Source organism: Schistocerca cancellata, chromosome 6 (genome assembly GCF_023864275.1).
Source record: "Schistocerca cancellata isolate TAMUIC-IGC-003103 chromosome 6, iqSchCanc2.1, whole genome shotgun sequence".
NCBI lineage: Eukaryota > Metazoa > Arthropoda > Insecta > Orthoptera > Acrididae > Schistocerca > Schistocerca cancellata.
The window spans coordinates 568,192,291-568,217,973 of record NC_064631.1 but is presented as its reverse complement, the minus strand read 5'-3'; the positions used below and the strand labels follow the sequence as shown (position 1 = coordinate 568,217,973).

The window sequence follows — 25,683 nt, the reverse complement described above, 5'->3', positions numbered from 1 at the left end:
GTAAAATGGGAAGCGTTTTTCACTTATTGTAGGTTGCGAAGTCTGCAGTAGTGACATTATTGTAGTAGTACGTAAGGCCCTGCTCAACACTTGAGATAGAAGAAGGAAGGCAAGATGACCATGTGCTGCTGCAGTTTTCGTACCGAAATACGAGTTGTTGGCATATCCTTGATCTCTTCGATTTATGGTTTCCAAGTCCAAACAATGCTGCAAATTTGTTTTTAGGCTTCGCAAATAAGGTCTGTTCTAAATTTTCTGCCTGTTGCTGCCATGGATTTGAAGAAAAAATCAGTTTCGTCCTCAATTTGTCTATCAGTCCTCCCGTCTTTCTTTAACGAGTTCCTGTTGTAAACTGTTACTCAGGAGCAGGCGCGGCTCGTAATTAAAGGCTCTGAGGCGGAGCCGCCCCAAAATATATGTTAAAGTAAACTTCGCAAGAACATATTACAAAATTTAAATTATCGGGACGAATTTCGCACATTTCCCATTCCGATTAAAATAACAACGGTCAACGTTTTTGGAACTGTTTGTATCGATAGATGTTTTCCGAACAGTTAGTAGTGTTTAGGCTGCGCCTTGGAACGTCCGTAAGCTGCATGTAGTAGCGGTTTGGGGGCGTGGCTTCTAAATAGTACCGCTGTTTATGGGCGACCCGAAGGCTCAGAGCTTGCAACCTAAGGGTGTCATACCAACCACCACACGTTTTTCACGTTCCACTATCTATGTAATAAAGGAATGCAGAGTGGCCGAAACTTCGCTATCCAATCTCTGTCTCTGCACATCTCTACTACGCTTCGATGCGTCATTAATCGACATTTAGTATTATTGTTTTGATAATGTTATACATAGTTGTTTTGTTTCTACCATTGGCTATTTTATCCAAATTTAGAATAAGTTTGCAAATATCCCGCCAGAGTGCACTACACTACCGTAACTACTGGCTCTCTAACCGTAACATCAGTACTGCCATCTAGCGAGAGTTTCATAAGTGATTAGAGGACAAAGCGCGCGAAATTTGTCCCGAGACTTTATTTTCCTTGCTTGCTGATGCTGACTGCTTTTGTTGATATCGTGTGATATTAGCAAGTTTCTTTTTCGGAGTGTATTTTGCAAGATTTTTGTGAGTTTTACTTGCTTGTGAATATCTGCGACATACCGCGAGTGTGAAACCAGCGCAATATGAATTCAGTGTGCAATTTAATAGGTAAAAACTTGGAACACGGCCATAGGATGCAAGTGAAAAACTTGGTGCACCCAGACCCGATCTAACGATCAATCAAGAACAGAAACAGTGCAAATCTAGGCAAGGATACAAACGCAGTTTTAATAGAGCAATGTACGATGCAGCTGAGTGGTTGTGTGGTTGTGAAGTGAAAAATGCATCTTTCTGATTCACTTGTCTTCGTACAAATAGTACTGACAGTGCCTGGACTGTAACTGGTATCACTGACTTAAAGAATTTTCACGCAAAGGTGAAAAAACATAATTCCAGCGAAAAACATTTAACTCCGAGCTTTGGAGGTAAACTACAATAAACACCTTAAATTTAGAACTGAAAACACCAAAAATATTAAGCAGCCGCAAAGTTAACATTCATCGCATTAAAGATCTCTCCGAAACGCGTCTTTTCTTATGATTTGCAGCAAAGTGTCAGAAAATGTAATGTTGACGTATAAAAACACTAACCAAAGATTTTAACTCGAAGTTAGCTTCTAATGATATTTAATAAATACCTGATTATAGAAGACACAGTGCGTAAAATTATGGGTAGAGAGTGATCTGCCCACCCCCCTCCCCCTGAATTCTTAGTTGTTTATGTCAGACTAATCTGTAACGTAACCAGAGGTCTATATTGGCTCCGATTGATAAATGCCGCAGCCTTCCCCAGTATAGAAACCACGAGCCGCGCCTGCTCAGGAGGCTTTTTTTTCTGCGGGTCCATGGACGAGCGTTAGAAGAGCTGTCAGGTTCTCCTCCAAACAAGCAAACTGCGACAAAAGACTCCTCCTGCAGGTAGAGCCCGCAGTGTCACTGAGTTGTCCGCACTCTGGGAAAACGGTCTGCATTGTGCGAGTAGGGAGTGCGTTTTACGTAGCTTGTTGTGGGAAATTCCCGCAGCTAGGAAAAGCGTTTACACAGTCTCGACTACAGGTGCGCAAGCGCAAACAGCACTCCGTCTTGCGCGGTTCCGCTGGTTGTTGGTTTTTCGCAAACCATCAAAGGACATTCACGTTTTTCCGCTACGGCGCTAGAAGCACACAAAGGTGTCTCATACAATCTTCTCTACTTTTATTGTTGCTGTTGACATGAGTTGTGTGAGTGTGCGTTGTGTGATTTCCAGAATCGATTTTGAAGTGTTTACATGACCATCGAGAAGCGGTATTGGAAAATTGGTTTACGAAATCGTTTCGAGAACTCATGTAGCCGAGGTAAGGTTGTTGGGTAGGCCGAGAAATCGGAGCATGTATACTGTACTTTAAACAACAAATTTTACAGCATACATAACATTTGACATTCTTCTTCTTTACGATTGTGAAATAAATCTATGGCTGGCTGGCTATCAATTTATCTGTGCGGAATAAGCAGCTTGGAGAAATGGAATTAGAACCTTGACATATTCACTCTTCTGTTATTTCAATAGAAAGTTGGGTGATTTAGTATTTTCGTCGGCCAAGTTGGTATCCACTTACATATAAATCATAGAGCCAAGGCTCATTGCAGCAAATCTAAACCTCTGAGTTTAGAATTCATTTAAGCGTCACAACACTAGACAAATAATGTATTTATAACAGTGCATACTCATAATATTTTACAGAATAAGACAAAGACGAAAATTTTACACAGTATTTTCGCTCAGAATGTTGTTCCTTAAGCACGAAACCTCACAATCAAATGCAAAGATTCATTTACTACCTCTGTGCCAACAATCCTTATTTCCACAGATGCAAGAACACTGGCGTCCAGTACTTTTAAACGTGTGAAAGTAACTATTTATTCCTTTCGTAGTGCCAATACCGGATAATCATTCTCTTCGTACACTACAGGCAAAATACAGCCTCGCACTTCTTGCGTGGGATGTTGGGAGTGTACGACTATCATATGGACAGTTTTGTATGTTCTGTGTCTGGGAAATTCGACTAATTGGAAATAAATGGGTTTTAGTAAATCTCCATTAAATTTCACTATATGAAGACGTGTAGATCCACTTGTATTATTAAAAAAAAAACAGTGGCAAGCACACTTAGACATTCTCATGTACACATTTTGCAGCTTTTTTACTGAGAAGAAAGAACAACAATTAACGGTCGGTTCCATCATGCCGCCATTCCATCCGCCATACTGCAGAATACTGACCTACATGTGTTTGCACCTTTATTGAACGATACATCACTCCATCCAGCCGAATATTTTTTAAAAACAAAATGTAACCTGAAACTTCCTGGCAGATTAAAACTGTGTGCCGGACCGAGACTCGAATTCGGGACCTTTGCCTTTTGCGGGCAAGTGCTCTACCATCTGAGCTACTCAAGCACGGCTCACGGCCCGTCGTCCCAGCCGTAATTCCACCAGTACCTCGTCTCCTCCCTTCCGAACTTCACAGAAGCTCTCCTGCATACCTTGCAGAAATAGCAAGCACACTTCAAAAACGCCTGTGTGTTTACAAGGGAACGAAAATCGATTGTTGAAGTGGTAAACCGGGAGCTGCAAACGGACTTCCAGAATCGATTTTGGAGCGTTTACATGACCAACCACAAACTAGTGCGCGAAAAATGCCGTGACCACTAGATGCGCAGTCGGCTACATAGAAGGTTGGGCCAATGTGTTCGGCAACGATCGGGCGCTTCCGTGTGACGTCACTGTCGAGAAGCGTCAGCAGCGCGAGACGTTCGCATACGGCACTATTGCGCTTAAACTGACATTAATTTACGAAAAGTGAAGGGCAATATAATGAATTATGGATTCGATCGAAGCTTACCAATACAGGGACTGAATGTTAATACCTGCTACGACTGTGAAACTCTTATATTGTCTCTCTGGTAATGACAAAAGTAAAACTACAGATTTGTGGCTCCCCCTCAATTTATATTCTATTACTCAATATTTTTTGTTAGATAACAACGATCTGGTATGCTTCAGTCCCTTTTTATATATTTTACAATTTTTAATAGTACTGGAAACGCAACAATTACAACAAGAGCTTTCAGTTTACTAAACACATTTTGTGCATCACAGTCGGCAATAGTTTGTACCATCTTTTTCATGCAGGTATTAAGCAGCAACCGTACGTCTAGTTAGATGAGACATTACTACACATAATGATACAGAAGCCTGGTTTAATGAACTCACATTCAAAAATTTTAAGAAGTATTTAAATACCTTAATCAGATCTGGAGGGGACTGCAGAAGCTCTCCAACTGTGTGCTGCTTTCTGCTGCTGCTGTTTGGCCCTCTGTGCCTTTGCTGATGTGTTGAAGTGCCTTAACCGGATGAAGGTTCTGGTTTTAGCGTACACTGTGATGACCTCTTGAGGAATAGTTGGAAACTTCCCAATTAAAAGTCTCGTCAGGTTTCTGATCACATTGCAGTCTTTATACAGACTGCTGCCATGAAAATTTAAAAAAAGCACCTCTATCTGCTTAACAACATCAAACCACTCATCTGAAGGGATGATTAAGCCACCACGAGACAGTTTCTCAACCCACCCAGAACTTGCATGGTCTTTCGACACTTCGAGTATCTTACCACTAGGATGACCAAGTGATTTGTCAATGGAGACACACCTGGAGGCAATATATCCAGCGATGTAGCGGAGACCGTCTAGAGAACACTCTGAATCTTCTATCAAAGGTGGAACAATTAAGTCATGTAGTGTAATGTCCCTCATTTCTTGGTCACCTTCTATCATTGACAACGCTTCTTCAAGGCCCAGCACAAGTCCTGCAAACAGGTTGGAAGTCAAATAATTTGTATCAGTTTCCGCTGAGACTGGACAAGAACTGCGTAACTGAATGTCAGCGAAACTTTTGTTCATAACTAAAATACGCAAACGGCTTTTAAATTCCACTGGTAATGGATGATCATAGGCTCTGCCAATTGCTCTTATCTGGGAAAATAAGTTTTCAAGGCAGTCTTGGTTGAACCTTGAGGTCAATACATACTTCAAACCGTAGCCATGTTTTAAATCCGAAAAACAACCCAGCAGTGACCGAATCGAGGTGAGTAATCCCTTTTGGAAAGGAAGTAAAGTTTTACGATTTCCCACTCTCATTTTTTTACAGACGGAGTAGAATCTGCGAAGAACTTCCTCCTGTGTCTCCTTACACAATCCAAAAGCACTTGAAATTGGTCGTTTGCCGACAGGTACCCTCGAATTCATAACATCAAAAGTGTCGTTCACCAATTTGAAGAATTCTGCCGTGTCATTTTCTTCAGGCATTACAAAAGAAATTGCTTCTGATACAGTGTTAGAAAAGAGTTGGCAAGCAAGATGAACGCGCTGTCGATCTCTTCCACAAACAGTCAGATGATGAGCAGTAAGCTTAGGGCACAGTTTCAGTTCTCCATTATGTTTCGACAATAGCTGCTCGATTACGCCCTTTGTTATCGTTCTTCCGTCACTTAATGAGAAACCATCATCTAAAAAGTGGTTTCTGAGAAGCTTCACCATATGTGGTACATCAGCAAATACCCAAACACGTTTCGTTTCATCATCTGGGTTGGTGAAGCACGTGTTTGTGTAGTCGATGTGGAATTCCTTCCACACTTTCCCATTTTTACCCCCAAATCAGACACTATACCAACTACGACAAATCCCACTTTCTGCGTCTCTCTGACGATACTGATCAGTAAATCCCGATTCATCGTAGTGTCAAAGTTATAATATACGGGCTGCTTCCAGGTTCCACACAAACCACGTGCCATAACAACCTGTACCTGGCTATGTGGTCCGTATATGGTGTCAGTTTCTTGATCGTAGCATATGCGACTGTCCACATTCATTTCGTCAAAGCTTAACACACACAGCTTCTCTGCTTGACTTAAGTTTGTTGCTTGCTTATTCATTAAGTACAATACATCAGTCAAAATTCCGGGAACACAACGAAAAGAATTGGATATCCATCGTTTTAACGTAGAAAGTCCAGGTAATGGTATTCCCATTATATTTCTTAAATAAATGTAAGCTTTTCTGGACAGAGCGCAGAAGCAAGGCTTTGCTTATATCTTCCTGGGTCCAATGGGTGCTCTTCCTTGATTTAAGAAGACATTCAATTTGTGCGTTCGTAAACACTTTTTTTAAAACTTGGTGTACTTTAGTTGTCACTTTAGTACTTCGTTGATACTGAAGGCTTTGGCATAGCTTTCTCTGTCTGCTTAATGCATGAGCCAGTAATTTGTTTCTCGTTCTCAGCGTGTTGTTTTCAGCTATCAAACGCTTATTTTCTTCTGTCTGTAGCGATAATTCCTTATGAAGCCTCTTCATTTCATCCTCGATGAGGCCTTTTTCAGTTTCTGTGCTTTGATCCACTTTTTTTTTTCTTCGGTGACAGTGAAGCTAGTCTGTTAAGTGCACGTTTACGTGTTTCACGATCTTTCCTTCTGTCATTTCTTTCTTGGACAGAAGACGAAGCAGCAGCAGCAGCTGCAGATGTGGCTTTAATGAGGTGCAAAGAAGGAACTGCTGTCGGCTTTAAGATCTTCTTTGGCGGAAATTTCATTAATTCAGCTTGGAGATCCCGTAAACAATCGTCTTCTTTAAAATGTACGCAACAGATAGTAGCATTTTTAGTGTTAATACTATCACTTCTTCTACAGAGTTGAACCCACCGAGCACAGGTTTCAGGATCTTTCGGAAACTTATGATAGGAAATACTACTCCCTTTAGTCTTCTGATTATAGTTTTCACACATAGCCACGGCACAATTCGGCATTGTTAAAGTGTCGCAGAAAGAATAAACACGATTCAACACGATAACAAACAGCAACAACACAAAACTTACTTGCTTCAACACGTAAGAAAGCGCGCGAACTGAGCGGAGTTTCTCGACACTGACGTCATGCGCAGTACGACGAAAAATCTCTGTTCTGCGCACGCATTATGGGCCCCCCTGGGGAAGAGTGGGGAGAGCGGTAGTGGGGGTTGCTCAGAGCGCTGTAGAGGAAATGCGCCGTCATAAACTGAAGCATATACTCACATTTTTTTTTGGTAAATATCAAGTGGGGCCCTCCTCGCCCACGCCTACATGGGACCGCTCAAAAAAATCTACTGTCATCGCAAGTTTCGTTAGTGTCCAAAAAGAATTCCGACGAAAACGTAACGATTTATTTTCGCCTGGCTTGTTAACCATTTGTAACTTTCAGAGAAGCGTCATGAGTGGCGAATTTTGAGAAAAAGCTAAACATTTCTCTAGGTACCATGTCAAAATTTGCTTCTTTTGTCAAACACACCTCACTAACATGTGCATACAAAAGTGTGTGAGAATTCTGAAACAGTGGTTTATTATGTTTATTAAGTGAGGAACCGAGGAAAAATAAGGTCGGTAGCCCGCATCTCGTGGTCGTGCGGTAGCGTTCTCGCTTCCCACGCCCGGGTTCCCGGGTTCGATTCCCGGCGGGGTCAGGGATTTTCTCTGCCTCGTGATGGCTGGGTGTTGTGTGCTGTCCTTAGGTTAATTAGGTTTAAGTAGTTCTAAGTTCTAGGGGACTTATGACCACAGCAGTTGAGTCCCATAGTGCTCAGAGCCATTTGAACCATTTTTTAAGGTCGGTAGGTTATGAGAAAGCACATCCTCAGTACAAAATAAACATGTAAAGTCTTCACACGTGTTGTTCAAAAACCCATAGCATTTTTCGTTTCATCAGCCATCAATGGCACTAAAAAATTACATTCTGTCACCGAAAAAGTCTGTAGTTATTGGGTTAACACGGTAGATAATGAAGTTTTACTTAATAACGATATGGTAAAATACTCTCCTCTTTATGTGCTAGCATTTGTCAAAATCTCATTTCGATACCTGAGACCGTTAATGAAACGTGAGTAATGTTTCACGCAACAACATGTTATGTAATATGCACCAAACACGAAATCATAGCGACCTCTGTTTTTCATTGCACACTTCCCGAATTTAGCGCAGTAGCGTACTTTCACGTAGATGTCACAATAACTATGACCATTAACGAAATGATGGTCACATCATCATGAACCTGACATATAAAGCTGTAAGTGAAGCAAAAAATTATTTTTTTGTCGAATAGTTTCTGTAACACCGTTTGAGGAAGATTGCAGTGTGCGCGCGTCGATTCTGCCATCGCTGACTCTGAAAGGTGGAAAAAAAAAAAAAAAACATATAGGCCTCCCCTTGAGAATAAACGAATGAACTCGCCCAGCGCTTTGGATGAAAACTGGTCAGTGCGCACGAAACCTCACAATCAAATGCAAAGATTCATTTACTGCGCGAGCTACGCCGTGAAATCCGTTTACGGCTACCATGTAAACGTAGTGACTGCCAGTCTGAAACAGACATACTCATTTTGTAAATGTTGGTAAACCAAATGTTACGTCAGTTTCCAGGTAGCATTGTCGTCAAACGCTATGACGTCGACAATTGTTAAAAAAAGTTGATTGCCCGATGCAGGTAAGTGCTTGTTACGAAAGTCGTGGATTTTCAGCAACCGTCAATTTACTCCAGTTCTGTACTTTAATAGGCAGTATTTGGCCAGTGTTGCGATGTTGAAATAAGTGATGAATTAATTCCAACATTGCAGCAAATCTAAACCTCTGAGTTTAGAATTCATTTAAGCGTCACAACACTAGACAAATAATGTATTTATAACAGTGCATACTCATAATATTTTACAGAATAAGACAAAGACGAAAATTTTACACAGTATTTTCGCTCAGAATGTTGTTCCTTAAGCACGAAACCTCACAATCAAATGCAAAGATTCATTTACTGTATCACGGATCCCAAAAATTTTATTCTCAATGTTTGAGAATAATTGTTGAGTTCCTGTATGATCAGACAAGAACGCTAAAATACCTATTGATTTTACCCACTATAAGTTCAGGAGCAGTGGATCTGTTCAGAAAGGGGTTAGTAGCATGATATTGCTCAGCCCCCGTAATACTCCGATTACTTTGATGTATATTATGTAAATATTTGCGCATGTAGTACGAAAAATGCAAGGGAATCTATTTCCATAAAGGATTCAATTGACGTTAAAAATGACTAAAGTATACGTTGTAACGTTTACCGAATGGGAACTGGAAAGTTATAAACCAGCAAAAATGAATTTATCTGCAATGTTTCGAAAAATGAGAATGGGCCTACGTTGGCATAAAATTATCTGATGATTACCTTAAGTCAATAAGTGTTTTGCTTAAATCGAAGAACATTATGTCTTTAAACGAGATCATACTTTAAGCCTATCCTCTAAAACGATAATGCACATTTAAGCACTGATTTCCACCACCCACTGAGTCACGTAGATGCAGCCATAATGACAATTATCAAAACTAAGTCGTACGGAGTTTCAACGAAACTGACGTAGCATTGCACATTTTTATTTTGAATATAAAGTATCCCTTACCTACGAAGCAGAATGTTGGGTCATCTGACGCAGAATCATTCATTTAGAATATGGTGCCAAATGAGACATTTTGTTTCCAGCACCGAAAATATCGCGGTAAATTAAACAATAGTCGATTAATCACGCCGACTCAGATTGATTTCAATTATTGGCTTCTTGAGCAGAGATACTTTAAGTCACAGAAGTACTATTCATGAAAATAGTTTCAAAACTTATGGAATTTACAGGAAACGTTTACAAATCAGAGAAGGGTATAGAATACCTTATACACGAGCTTTTATCTAACACACCTGAAATTTAGATCGTGCGCTACTTTTGAAGAAGTGTGATACCGTACCGTGCAATACGTAAAATGCGACTTAAATGAAAATTTATTGGCTGTGCGCTAGTGACTGACTCAATTTGCAAGTAGCCTACGCTCGCAAGATCAAAGGCAACGCATGTTGTTTCGTAGAAGAAAGAAAGAAAAATTGGCGAGTCAAAATATTATAATGAAGAAGAAACAAAAATAAATTGGCTCCAGTATGTCTACATTAAAGGGCTTCCTTTAGCCCCTAATATTTCATGAAAGGCCCTTTTGCTTCCGTTATAATCATTCTGGTGCGACCAATAGCTCTTCATGATTAACCTCTCCAAATCCCAGGTAATAACTATGTAACGAACCACACATGGTGCCCTCCTCCATGACTTATCTCACGATTTATGACCGTTGTACCAAATTAACTGTCTAAAATATCTTGGATTAACCCTTCACTGTGAAATAAGATGGAAACGCTACCTATTAACCATCCGACAGATAGCACACAACAGACTACAATCAGCCAAACATAGGGATTACATCCTGATCTGACCAATCCTCTGCTATGAACATGTCACCTGGAGCTCTGTCCCACCAACAAATCATTGAAAAGTATGCACTTCGTCTTACTTTCTGAGTTGTTTACCATCACCTACGAGAATTATTAAGCAGCCTATCACTTTTCTCCACCTCCTTGCCCTATTGAAGACCACTCTGTATCCTATACGTCCTGCAAACTCAATCCCTCCTTAATTTACCAATTATTGTGTGGTATCTTGCTCTAAATGCTCTCTTGCTTGCTCTAAATGTAGAAAGATGTAAGTTAGTGCTGATGAGTCCCGTAACTTCTGAATACAGCATCGCTGCTTGACACAATCACACTGACTAAATATCTAGACACAACATTGCGAGGTGATATGCAATGGAAAGGGCATGTCAGGCTTGTAATAGGGAAGGCAAATGGTCATACTTGTTTTATTGGGAGAATTTTGTGAAAATGTACTTATCTATAAAAGGAGGCAGCATGTAGATCACTAGTGCAGCTCATTCTTGAGACTGCTTGGGTGTTTTGGATCCCCATCCTGCTGGCTTAGTGGAAGACAGCGAAGGAGCTCAGAGGCATGCAGCTAGATTTGTTACGGTAGTTTGATCAGCATGCAAGCACCTCTGGTACCTCTATGAACACTTCCCACCCACTCTATGCTTACTCTCTGTATCCTCATATACTGCGGATTTGACAGTCTGCCATACCCTGATTACAAAATCTACCCTTACATCCACATTTACATACATACTCTGCAAGCCACCACCATATGGTTCCTAACAGAGAATACCATGGACCACTATTAGTCAGTTCCTTTCTTGTTCCACTCACAAATAGAGCAAGGGAAAAAGCCTCTGTACAAACCTTAAAGTCTCTCAACTTGTCTTTACGGTTCTTATACGAAATGTATGTTGGCAGCAGTAGAATTGTTCTGCAGTCAGCCTGACATGTTGGTTCTCTAAATTTCCTCAGTAGTGCATCACGTGAAAAAGAATGTCATCTTCCTTCCAGGGACTCCCATTTGAGTTCACAGAGCATCTCCATAATGCTTGCATGCTGATCAAACTACCGTAACAAATCTAGCTGCATGCCTCTGAGCTCCTTCGCTGTCTTCCACTAAGCTAGCTGACTGGGGATCCAAAACACCCAAGCAGTTTCAAGAATGAGTTTGCACTAGTGATCTGTGTGCTGCCTCCTTTTATAGATAAGTACATTTTCCCAAAATTCTCCCAATAAAACAAAGTATGACCATTTGCCTTCCCTATTACAAACCTGACATGCCCATTCCATTGCATATCACTTTGCAACGTTGCGTCTAGATATTTAGTCAGTCTGATTGTGTCTGGCAGCACACCGCTGATGCTGTATTCAAAAGTTATGGGACTGTTTTTCATACTCATCAGCATTAACTTACATCTTTGTATATTTAGAGCAGGCTACCATTCATCACAGTAACTTGAAAGTCTAAGTCACTGTGTATCATCCTACAATCAATCAGCAACAATACCTTTGAAGTTCAAAGGTAAGGGCACACTCTCCTTTAACCCCCCCTAATAACACTGTGATAAATTGATTCAGTTGTATCCAGTGATGATTCATTCATTTTTAAATTTGCAACACATTACAATTCATTCATTGTTTTTGCACTGGCGTCAATATTACCCCAACTTAACTTGCTTGTGTATTAATTGAATATAATGTTTATCAAAATAGAATGCTGAATGTTACATTGAACATCTGGTATACAAAACACCTTCAACAGTGAAAATATTTCCCACTTATTTTTTCACCTGTAGTTAGGGTTTCCTGCAATTTTTTTTCCAATATATGTTTCTCTCTCTGAGTCAGTTGTATCCAAAAACATTTTGTTCAGTTTTATGGCAATAACACACTAAAATATATTCATGGTCCTTGCACTGAGCACAACTGGGATCAATATGATCCCAATCTATATTTCTTTTTTTCTTGAATGTGATATTTATGAAAACAAAATCATTACTGTTACATGGAACACCTATAATGTATGTTTCATATCAGTTCATTAAAGTACTGCCAATGTATCCGGCGTAAATTACTTGGAGTGTATATGATCCCAGTGGTGCTCAGTGAGATAAAATAATCCTCATAGTAGGAAGGTTAATTAAATTACTGAAGTATATGCATGGCATAATTCCCAGAACTTACATTTGGTACAACAAGAGACATTGCGTAAGTTGCATATAAAAATATGCAAATAAGTAGCAGAAAATTTCACTCAGGTGTCAATATAAACATTTCTCTTCAGCACGTATACCCCTGCCAGCCAGATTTAATGTGCCCCTCTCTGTCCTTTTTCTACACTCCTGGAAATGGAAAAAAGAACACATTGACACCGGTGTGTCAGACCCACCATACTTGCTCCGGACACTGCGAGAGGGCTGTACAAGCAATGATCACACGCACGGCACAGCGGACACACCAGGAACCGCGGTGTTGGCCGTCGAATGGTGCTAGCTGCGCAGCATTTGTGCACCGCCGCCGTCAGTGTCAGCCAGTTTGCCGTGGCATACGGAGCTCCATCGCAGTCTTTAACACTGGTAGCATGCCGCGACAGCGTGGCCGTGAACCGTATGTGCAGTTGACGGACTTTGAGCGAGGGCGTATAGTGGGCATGCGGGAGGCCGGGTGGACGTACCGCCGAATTGCTCAACACGTGGGGCGTGAGGTCTCCACAGTACATCGATGTTGTCGCCAGTGGTCGGCGGAAGGTGCACGTGCCCGTCGACCTGGGACCGGACCGCAGCGACGCACGGATGCACGCCAAGACCGTAGGATCCTACGCAGTGCCGTAGGGGACCGCACCGCCACTTCCCAGCAAATTAGGGACACTGTTGCTCCTGGGGTATCGGCGAGGACCATTCGCAACCGTCTCCATGAAGCTGGGCTACGGTCCCGCACACCGTTAGGCCGTCTTCCGCTCACGCCCCAACATCGTGCAGCCCGCCTCCAGTGGTGTCGCGACAGGCGTGAATGGAGGGACGAATGGAGACGTGTCATCTTCAGCGATGAGAGTCGCTTCTGCCTTGGTGCCAATGATGGTCGTATGCGTGTTTGGCGCTGTGCAGGTGAGCGCCACAATCAGGACTGCATACGACCGAGGCACACAGGGCCAACACCCGGCATCATGGTGTGGGGAGCGATCTCCTACACTGGCCGTACACCACTGGTGATCGTTGAGGGGACATTGAATAGTGCACGGTACATCCAAACCGTCATCGAACCCATCGTTCTACCATTCCTAGACCGGCAAGGGAACTTGCTGTTCCAACAGGACAATGCACGTCCGCATGTATCCCGTGCCACCCAACGTGCTCTAGAAGGTGTAAGTCAACTACCCTGGCCAGCAAGCTCTCCGGATCTGTCCCCCATTGAGCATGTTTGGGACTGGATGAAGCGTCGTCTCACGCGGTCTGCACGTCCAGCACGAACGCTGGTCCTACTGAGGCGCCAGGTGGAAATGGCATGGCAAGCCGTTCCACAGGACTACATCCAGCATCTCTACGATCGTCTCCATGGGAGAATAGCAGCCTGCATTGCTGCGAAAGGTGGATATACACTGTACTAGTGCCGACATTGTGCATGCTCTGTTGCCTGTGTCTATGTGCCTGTGGTTCTGTCAGTGTGATCATGTGATGTATCTGACCCCAGGAATGTGTCAATAAAGTTTCCTCTTCCTGGGACAATGAATTCATGGTGTTCTTATTTCAATTTCCAGGAGTGTATTTCAGGGCTCCCCTCCATTCTGTTCTCTTCTTGACTGTGGCCTGGCCCCTATCCTAACTATCTGTACCCTGAATCTCATCTTTCCCACCAACAATCTTCTCACGTTATACATATCCCCACAACCTCACCTACCCAAACCACAGATTTTCATAAAAATTTCATTATTCCTAATGCAGGTCTCTTCTGTCAAGTGGTAGTGAAATGAAATGTAATGCAGTGCTGCATGCTTATTGAAACTTTCTCGAAACTCATTATTGCTGTATTTAAAGGTTAGAAAATGCTTTTCTTTGTATTTTTTAGATATCAGCAACAGAAAGTGCCTTTTAATATATTTCAAAAACATTTGTGTATAGTTCAGAAAAATAAAAGAGTACAATCTTTGTATCATTTAAACTCTTCTGGCTTAAAGGTGGAGCATTGTTCCACTCCCAATCCATTGAATGGAAAAAATCTGTTACAATCTGTAGTCTCCTAGTCATAGAAGTCACAGTATTAATAGTGATTTGAGGACCTATTTCTTCCCAAGCAGTTTCAGGTTTGTGATTAACTGAATCAACAATGAGTACTTCCTTGTATTACAAAAATTCAAAGAAAAGATCTCAATACACTTTAATTAAATTAATAAAGCACATGCTTGACTTAATCCTTAGGACTCATATCTGGAACAACAAAAGACCTTATATCAGGCTGTTCCAACTGAGCTCCAGGGAGCCGGAGCGCTCACTGCGGCAGCTCGGAGCCCGCGTGGAGGGGGAAAGCGAACTCACTGCCCCCTGGCCGCATACAGCCGCAACTGACGCAATAATCCGTGTTCAATGACAGCTATGACTAGCCGCGGGAGCCCTGTACTTCTATTGGAGGATACCTTTCTATTCATTGAGAGGGATGGTCGTCGGCAGTGTCTTGTATGTCATAAAGTATTTAATTCTGCGAAGAGGTACAATATACAACGACATTATACGCGTCTTCACGCAGCGCACTACGATCAGGTAGAAGGCGTTTCACGCAGAGAACTTGTAGCCAGGCTTAATAACTACATACCAGGAGACGTAAGTTTAAAAACGGTTTCGTAATACGGAAAGTATCAAAATATGCAACATAGTTCGTGTTCTGTAATGCGTGTATAATTTTCAGGTGAATGAGAGCGGAGAAAACACTACTGAATCTGCAGATCGAGCAAGCTGCAGGATCGCTCACATCATTGCGACGAGCGGCAAGCCGTTTTCGGTGGGACAACTCGTAAAATCGTGCATGGTAGCAGTTGCAGAATGTTTGTTTCCAAGGGAGGTGCAGGCAATCGATGGGGTTTGCCTGTCAAAGCAGACAATGTCTCGTCGAATCCTGGACATGGCAGCGGATTATGAAACACAGATCAGGAAAAAGGCGGAGAGCTTTGTTGAATTTTCGCTAGCGCTTGACGAAAGCACCGACATATCGGACTGTGCTCAGCTTGCAGTCTTTGTGCGTGGTGTTGAAATGGAGCTGAAAGTAACTGAAGAACTCTTGGATGTGGTACCACTCGATGACATCGCAACAGGACGTGACATTTTTGAAGCTGTTTGTGAATCAGTGGACAATATGAATTTGCCGTGGGATAAGCTCCATTCTGTAGCGACATACGGTGCACCACAAATGATTGGGCGTCACCAAGGATTTGCTTCTCGTTTGAAAAATAAACTCAGGGATGAATTCGGGAAAGACATTTTGACTCTTCATTGTTTTATTCACCAAGAGGCACTGTGTGCTGCAACAGTAGAGCTAGGTGGCGTAATGAAAGATGTCGTGAAATGCGTGAATTTTGTGCGGCGTCACGGTATGAATCATCACCAATTCAAATGATTCCTGAAAGATATGGAAGCGGAGTATGGGGATATACCGTACCACAGTGCAGTTCGTTGGCTAAGTCGGGGAAAAGTTCTTGATGTTTTCTTTGCCATTCGTGAGGAAATATCCCATTTTCTCGAAATGAAAGGGGAAGAAATGCGTTGTCTGAAAGATATAAAATGGATATCTGACCTGGCGTTCCTATCTGACGTAACTATGCATCTGAATAAATTAAATCTGTCATTGCAGGGCAAAGGGCAGCTAATCGTTGACATGCACGACGAGATCGAAGCGTTCATGGAAAAGTTGCGTTTATTTGAGAGGCAGATGAGTAATGAACATTTAACGTTCTTCAATCGTCTTGCTTCTTTAAAAATACCTGAAGGTACTACTTTCGGCGATTACCAAGCAAAGTTAAAGCAGCTCATCACGTCGTTTGAAACACGATTCCGAGACCTCACTAGTTTGGAAATGGAACTTAAGGTGTTCAGCACTCGTTTTTCAGTTTCCCCCCATGCTTGTCATTGTCACTTCAATTAGAGATTATTGATTTGCAAAGTTCAACTTTGTTGAAAGAGAGGTACTACAACATGTCGGATCTGTCACGATGGTATCGTTCATTACAGCAAAAAACATTTCCCAAGCTTCACAACAATGCCACTCAGATCATGTGCATGTTGGCACGTATTGTTGTGAGCAGCTTTACTCAGCAATGAAAAGAGTAAATAATAAGGAACGATCGTTTCTTCAGGATGTAACAATGAAGCTCATCCTCCGCATTAACGCTGCGAACACTTTGACGCCTGATATTTCCGATCTTGTAATGAAAAGAAAGTATCAAGCTACAGAGGCCCAATAAATTTAGTATGCAATTTCTTATAAAACAGTTGTTTCTTATTTATTTCCCGAACATCGTATTTCCTGGTGTAGCATGTCACCACGTCTTATCAGCTAAGAGTATGAGGTTGTCGATCTTGTAAGACGCAGCTGGCACATCAAAACGCTTGCCTTGCTGCCTGCCTCAGCCAGCCGTGCCACGCACTGGCGTGCCGGCCCACTCGAGTGGCCACAGCGAGCGACGCGGCTCCCTGGAACAGGGAGCACTCCGCGGCTCACACCGGAGCCGACCAGCTGGAACAGCCTGCCTTATATAAATTGTGTGCCGAGATTTACAAATACATAGCAGAAAAGTTCCACTGTATTGTCAGTACGAACATTTCACTTTAACACTACCCCTAAATATTTATATTGCTAAATACAGTAATTAAAGCATTGCAACTAACAATTTTAAACATTCAAATGGGACATGGGGTACTTGCTGGGTGGAATATCTACAGATAGCTCATCGTCCGGTACATGCTCGATGGCTGACTGGCCTTCTTGAATTTTCACATGGGCTTAGTGGTACAGGAACATCAGTCTGCTGTGATCCCTTGTGAAATTCAGGAATTTTGGCTAGCTTAATGGAACTTCAGTTGTCAACAAGAAGAACAGAAACACTTTCCAGTGGTGAAATATCTTCAGAGTGTTTCAATAGCCACATTGCTTCTCTTGCCCCCTCATCGAGGGGTGTATATTCTGACGTGGTTGTTGACAGTGATATGCGTTGTTGCAACCACTTGCCCAGGTAATTGCCCCCCCATAAAATCTTGCAGCCACTCTGTTAACCAAATGCTGAATTGTTATATCACTGGAATTATCATTATCAGTATATCTCTCAAGTTTTCCATTTGCAAGGCTAGCGGGATACTTTATACCAGTCACGCTGAACCTTTGATATACTTTAGAATCGTTTTTACCAAAGACTAGTGATTTTCTTAAGGATCTCTAAAAGTTTCGACACAGTGGTAACTGTGAATGCTATATCAAGCTTTGTACCAACAGCTTAATATGTAAGAAAGTCAATTGATTGTTGGAATGGAGTATTCATTGGTCATTTCATCTGATTGTAGATATTGCTTGATTGGAGTTGATACAGGATTTGCCTCTGTCATGTTAAACCATTGAATCATGACTTTAGTATAATTTCCTTGATTAATCTCTGTTGATCCAGTCTGTGACATACAGTATTAATGTTTAAAAAATATCCTATTTGCCCAATAACAATATTAAACTCATCTTGAATTTCATTCAGGGTAACCTCAGTGTCATTCTTCTTATTTGTAGATATCAATCCATCATCAAGTGCAGCACGTTAGTGATTGCTTTAGTCAATAAAAACTTTTAAGAAGCTTGCACACATGATCATTCTCATCAGCAAATCCCTCAGGCAGCTGCAAAGAAGAGGAGTCCATTCAAACAAGCAGATTTTACATCCAATTGCACCAAATGAAGTTTGTTTGCTAGCAGAAACACTCAGGAGTTGCTCAAATTGTATTGTGTACAGCAACAGGGCTAAAAATTTTGTTGTAGTCAATACCTTCTTGTTGATTAAATCCATGAACGATTAGTCTTGTTCTCAGTGGTCAATTTTATCATTAGCTTTCCCTTTAATTATAGAAACCCACCAGTTTGCAATGGGCTGATGATGTGATGGCAGAGGTTTCAAAGTCCATGTAGCATTTCCTCCTCTCAAGCCATTTCTTCCTTCATTATTCTTCTCTGATGTTCATGGTAGCCTCTGTATTGTTGGGCTCATTTATTTCACCAGCATTAGTTTGATACACTGATCTCGTTTCTTCAAAAGTTGTCCATTTCTCAATTCTCTCTTGCTTGAACCTGTTCCTGCAGATTCTTTACACACACTTGAGTCACCTTTGTGCTGACTCTTCACTGTTCCATTGTTCATTTCAGTCAGGAGTCCTTCTAGTTCCCTTGTCCTCAGAGACTGTATTCTTGCTGCAAATAATCCATTTTTATTTTTATTAAAACCACACTCAAAAGCCATCAATGCCATCAGAATAACAACAAAGGTTCCTGGTTTTCTTTTTGTATCCCTTTTTTTTCATCTTTCCTTCAGAATATCAACAAACCACGTTGTCCCAAAAACATGAACTTTATTTAGCTGTTTAATATTACCAGTGAATGCCTTGTAGGATGTGCTGCCATTCACATGTGTTGAACCGGTTCTGTTTAGCACATAAACAGCGGTGTTTACTGCTTCTACCCCCAAAAGCAGAGGCAAACTTGAGCTGGCAACATGCTTGGAGCAAGTTTCACAACACTTCTGTTGTTATGTTCAGCACATCTGTTCTACTCTGGAGTGTAAGGATTTGTTGTGATGAACTGCATAGCATTTAATTTCATCAAATCTTTAACTTCTATATTATCAAATTATAGACCGCCATCACATTGAAATGCTTTTGGTATTTGAACAAAAATTCTTCACAATGCTCACCATTTCTGGGATGTTCTCTGCAGTCTCAGACTGCTGCTTGATAAAATATACCATACATAATGTAGAAAAATCACAAGTGAAGTGTAGAACATATTCAGCTTCTCCCAGCGATTGGCACTCCATAAGTCCACACAACTGAGTACGAATAACTTCTCCTTGTTGTGTACCACACTACAGCCATCATGCCTGAAAACTGCTGCAATGCTACTTACCTTAACATGGGCCTCACAAAATTCGGTGCTGAAGTCTTCAACTTCAAGACCGTGTTACGTCAAGAATTGTTGGACAATATGTTTGTTATGATGACCCAAACATACATGCTAAATTTGCAGAAATTTCTTTGATGTAAGATTTATCTCATAACTATTAAGATGATTTGGTTTTGTCACTTGAATCAACATACTCAATAAATTTCCACTGCTTTTGCCACACAGTTTTACAACGCCTTTGCTTCGGAACGCCCATTTGTCTTTTGATGAACGGAAGTCTAATTCCTTGTCCATAGCAGATGAGAGAGAAAAGAGATTTCTTTGCTATTCTAGAGTATACAAAACAATGTCCATATGGCATAACCTCCACTCCCCAGCAACAAAAACTTCAAAATACATAGTGTCTTTTCCTAGAGTGTTTTTAGTCTAATCATTGCCCATAAATATCTGCACTGATTTTACAAACTTAGTAAACAATGTGTGCCACGCAATTTTCTTAGCTGTGTGATTTGTTGTTCTACAATTAGTGATACACAAGTCCTTGTCCATTTCTTCATTCATTACTTCACCAATGAAAGGCTGATCAAGCAATTCACTTTTATTTTGCTTATGGACACTTTTGTACTTTTGTGTAACAGTTGGACATGACCAAACCCACTACAACTGAAACATTTAATCTTTGTTGACTTTTCATATTTATTTGATGAAGGAACATTCATACCAATGGCACCATCTGCATTTCTCCTTACTTTAACACTTTCTTTGGTAGCCAACAGTGCACCTAATGTGTCTTGTTTCTCCCTCTGGTAAACACAGTGTCTTTCATAAGATATTAACACATACATTAAATTTGTTTATTGATCTTTGGATCTTGCCCACCATGACTGTCATGGCTTTCATAACTGTCAGGCAGCGTGTCAATTAATCACGTCATCAGTGATGATTATCAGGATTCATGTTGAATGCTGCATGCGAAGAACCAAGTTTTCAAAATGCATGAGATGTGTCACCATGTCTTCATCTGAAATCATATGAAAATTAAAAAATTGTGACTGAACAGAATGTGGGGCTTCCTTTATTTTTTGTTCAAACATTTATGTAGCTTGTTGCACATATCTAGTGTGCTCTCACAATGCAGCCAATGTCATGACATTTGCTTCAGTATTTCTAATGATCTCCTGCTTCACCACATAATCAGCATTGTCCCATGTTTTTTGTTAAACACATCTATTTGTGCTGACAAAGTTGCCGGTTTATGTATGTCACCTACACACACATTGTATGTACCTTGTACATGCACATAACAAGTCTCTTACTGCAGACTTCCATATGGTTCAATTTTCAGCCCCACACAGTTATTTTCCCAATACCATGTAAATCCCGTGTCTCTGTAAAACAAATTTAGAGTTACAGCTGCAAAAATTCTGTACTAGAATGTGCTGGGCTATTGTTCATATGCAGTATGAACATCGCAAATCGAACAAAGCACACAGATATATTTCTGGTGTCACAAGATGTAAAATTACAATACGCAATTTCTTTCATTGAAAGAACCATGGCTGGGCCAAAAACCTACTGTAAAAATTCAAAGAAAAGAGCAAAATATGTTTTAATTAAATTGATAAAGCACATGTGTGATGTAATATGTAATATACACTAAGAAGAAAAAAAGACAACAACACATCATGAAGGATTTGTGCAATGGGGAAAGATATCGGTAGATGTGATGTACATGCACCGAAAAACAAACAATTTCAATTTCAGAAAATTTGGATGATTTGTTCAATAGAAAGATGTTCACAAATTGAGCAAGTTAGTAACATGTTGGTTCACATTTGGCCCTTATGCAAGCAGTTGTTCAGCTTGACATTGATTAATGGAGTTTTCATATGTCCTCTTGAGGAATATCTTGACAAATTCTGTCCAGTTGGTGCATTAGATTGTCAAAATCCTGAGCTGATTGGAGGGTCCTGCCCATAACTCTCCCAACATTCTCAGTTGGAGAGAGATCCAGCAATCTTGTTGCTCAGTGTGCTGTAAGGATGGTGCAAATGGCAATCAAGGGTGTCCTGCTATGAAAAGAAATGGCACCTCGATAAGCACTCTGATTGTTGGGCTGTATAGCATGCCACGGTCGGGTTGGTATCTCACCACTGTCAAGGGCATCTCCAGCCATGTCTTCACTGGTCATCGGGGCTCAGTTCAAAGTGAGTCTGATCACTGAAGACAATTCTACTCCGGACAATGACAGTCCAACCCGAAAATGTGTCTGGAGATGCCGTGGACAGTGGTGGAATACCAGTTTGTCTTTCACCCATCACAGAGCCCAGCAGCCAGGAGTGATTGTCTGGGGTGCCATTTCCTTTCCTGGTTGTCATCCTTAGCACTCTTGTAGCACAGCAATGTGTTGTGTTCTGTGCCCCATTTTTTGTGCATGAATGAATAAATGAATGTTCTTAAAGGTCTGGGGTGTCACACAGATCACAGGAACTAAAGCAAGCTTTTGTTATATCACATGAGCACTCCTCTGGGGTCTCTCCCTGAGTCCCCATTGTGAGGAAGATAACGTTTCAGAGCATTATATCTTTGCCATTTTTAGCATTACATGTGACCTATATGACTTGTACTATTTGTTTCTGCAAGTCATTAAGAGATGTCATCCATCGTTTACCACAGTGGACTTGGGTTCAGGAGGATTGGGGGCCAGATCCTTGGTTGGCAGTTGAGAATCGGTTTCTTTCATACTTCATTCTGCATCTTTTAAGCATTAACAGTTTATTTTCCACATCTGAACAATTCCTTTGTTGAGTGTGTGTTAGAAGTACAACACTCATCATTTATGAAAACCCACTCTTCAGATTTTTAATTTTTAGCTTTAGTGTTTATAGCCTACAAAATACACTGCTGGAAAAAAAAATTTACTACACCTGGAAAGATGACATCGATTTTAGTCTGATGCTCACACCCAGCAGGCTCAGTGTGGTGTAAATGTGTGAAGCATGCCATGGAGATGCACTCATGCTACCTACAGCCAACTGAGCAAGTTTGGAAGGGGTCAAATTGTGGCTTTTCGAGTTGCAGGATGGTCATTTTGGAGAGTTGGATATGCTGCGTCAGTTGTGCAGTGATGCTGGTATCAGTGGTCACGTGAATCTTCTCACACCTGCAGACGAGTTTCTGGACATCCACCCAACTCAGATTCCCACCAGGATCATCATATTGTAATGTTCAGCAGATCATACAGCTCTCACAGCACTGATTAGAGGGCTTGTGAGTCTGGACATGTCAACACGAACAGTTGTGAACTGGTTATTAGCAGTGGGAGTACACACGTGCACACCTCTAGCCCATCTTCCTCTCACACCACAGCATCGATGTACTTGGTTCAGCTGGTGTCATCAGAGGATCACTTGGAAGATGCAATGGCATGCCGTGCTCTTCAGCAATGAAAGCAGATTCTGCCTGCACATAAGTGATGGTCATTTACCTTTACAACATATACCTTACGAGCACTGTCTTGTAAAGTACATTTGTTTGAGACACACTGACCTCACCCCGTGCGCTAAGGTCTGTGGTGTGATCAACTACAACTTTCATTCACCTGTGGAGTTTCTGAAGGGGATGCTAACCAGCACTCACAACATGCAGAATGTCATTAGTGCCTTCTTTTGCCTTTCTTGCAACAGGAAGGTGACATGTTGTTTCAACAGGATAAAGCTCTCTCACAGACTGCTCATGAAACTCAGCTTGCCCCGTAAGGCAAGCAGCGACTTCCCCGGCTAGCATGATCTCCGGACTTGTCTCCAGTTGAGCACACGTGTGACATGATGGGATGGGAAGTGACACACGTGACTCGTGAGCCAACAACTCTTACAGATCTAAGTGAACAGGTCAAGCAGGTGTAGCATAACATATCCCAAGATAGTACTTGCCATCTGTACGATCAACTGGGTGCCAGAGTCATAATGTGCATTGCTGCCAATGGAGGCTATATGACTTAGTATTATGGAGGCTAAATGACTTACTAATATGGGTGTTTCAGCATTGTTAGATACCTGGTACCTTAGAACCGCTTGTGCAGTTGGTCTGTAAATATAATCATATTTTGTACTCCATATGCACTGCTGGAACAATAAATCTTGAGTGAATTGGAAACATCAAAAAGGTTGTACTGATTTTTTTTTCCTGGCAGTGTAAAATAAAGTAAAACTTGAGTGATGCCATGCTATTTCATTTTAGTATGCATTACTGTCATACATATAATTATAGTAGAACACAATTATACATCTACAGGCACGTAAACATAAAAAATATTAATTCACATGTATGTTTTATGGGTGTATATGTTTTTGATACTCCTGTATACTGCAGTAATAAAGCACCCTGATTTTCTCGACACTGTTGGTGATATACTTGACCTATTCATTCATTGTGTTTTCTAACTATGTGTTACTTTAAAAAAGATTCATTTAGTATTACACTCTAACATTTATTGCAATTAATGTAAATATTTAATCATCAGTGTATGAAGACATATTGCTTTTAGTACCATATTCATCTTTTGAGCACGTTGTTCCTCATCACTACAGTACTTACATCCTGAATTACAACAAAAACATTTGTAACACAGAGCATTTTTCACAGTACTTAAGTAAATTGATTGGTCAATGTATTTGTTTTTCCGAACTCTCAGACTTCTCAGAATTAATTGCAGTGAATTTAGCATTAACATGTTATTAATTCCTCAGCTGTGGAGAAGGGAAGATTGTGGCCCCTGACCAGAAAGGTTGTGCTGATAAGAATGAGTGCTTGGATATGCCTTGTCAGAATGGTGGCTCATGCATCAATGAAGAGCCTAAACTTCGTTACCGTTGCTCGTGTCCTGAGGGCTTCTGGGGGGAAAACTGCGAGTTGGTGCAGGAAGGGAGGACGCTCAAGATTAGCATGGGGGCACTTGCAGCCTTCTTAGTCTGTCTTCTCATCATCCTTAGTAAGTTACTGAGGCTGTTCTCAGTGGGATGCATAGGAAGTTGTCATTTTATGGCTCATGTGCATGAGATGTATGTGTTGATGCAAGATGCTTATAATATCTAATACGCTGAGGGTACAAGGAGTATGGGGTATACGCTCAGTGGCAATTCTTATGCAACGTAATTTTACACTTTGAAGTGCTGTTCCATGCCTTTCATTCATGTCTGTGAAATCTCTGAATGATTTCTTACTTTTCAAATCTTGTTGTTGCTTCTTATGTTTGTTTTGCCTTTTTTATGCGAATGCTTTCAGTAATCAGGCCTGTATTTAATAGATCCACAACCCCGTAATTACTTAGCCTGTTGCATGTGTTCAGTGTTGTTGATGTGTATATGTGGTCATTAGATGTCCTACTGGATTCCGAATACAAGGCAGAGAGTGTGTGAACATAAACGAATGTGAATTGCGTCCATGCCTCAATGGAGGTCGTTGTGTCGACTTTTCTGATGAACGTCGCTATGCCTGCCTTTGTCCACCTGGTTTTAAAGGCATCCACTGTGAACTGGAACAGCTTGAATCTGGAATCATCAAACCGTCAACAGGTTTCATCACAGCCATCATAATTTGTCTCATTCTATTACTAAGTAAGTTCCTTTGTCTTATGTTACTTCCTTAACATTTTGCGCTATATTTTATAACATGCACGTTTATTTCTCTAGTTAACTAACAATTTCTGAAGTAGATTTACTGGAGTGGTTTAATGCATTATAATATTAAACTTTTAAACCTTTAGGTACACATAATTTGTTGTTGTATACTGGAAGTATTTTTGTGCTCTATATTCAACTGTATTTTGAATGAGATTTGTGTATTCTTCTTATATTATGTCCTTGGAGTAGAATTAATTGGTGTTATTTAAATCCAAAGCTGTGTATGAGGTACTAATATCTGAGCTTATGATGGTAACTGTTGCGTAATTTGCCTGTTCAGTGGAATGTTAATGTTTGTGATTCATATTTAATTATTTTTGCACTATCAGTACTAGCACTCCATGGTCATGTTTTTGTCCCCCCAAAAATGGTGAGGCAATGAAGATAAATGGTCATTATGGCATTTGATAAAAGAATTTTATTGAAGATCAGTGTTCAGT

At 41.0% G+C, this 25,683-nt stretch overlaps 1 protein-coding gene across 1 annotated transcript in view; it reads left to right on the top strand.

Moving 5' to 3' along the window:
* Nucleotides 1–25,683, top strand: part of LOC126088434 (neural-cadherin-like) — a 295,055-nt gene that overhangs the window by 232,347 nt on the left and 37,025 nt on the right. Inside the window, exon 23 of the mRNA XM_049906576.1 lies at nucleotides 24,311–24,552. Coding sequence (XP_049762533.1) covers nucleotides 24,311–24,552 — 242 coding nt within the window. The remainder of the gene's footprint in view (nucleotides 1–24,310; nucleotides 24,553–25,683) is intronic.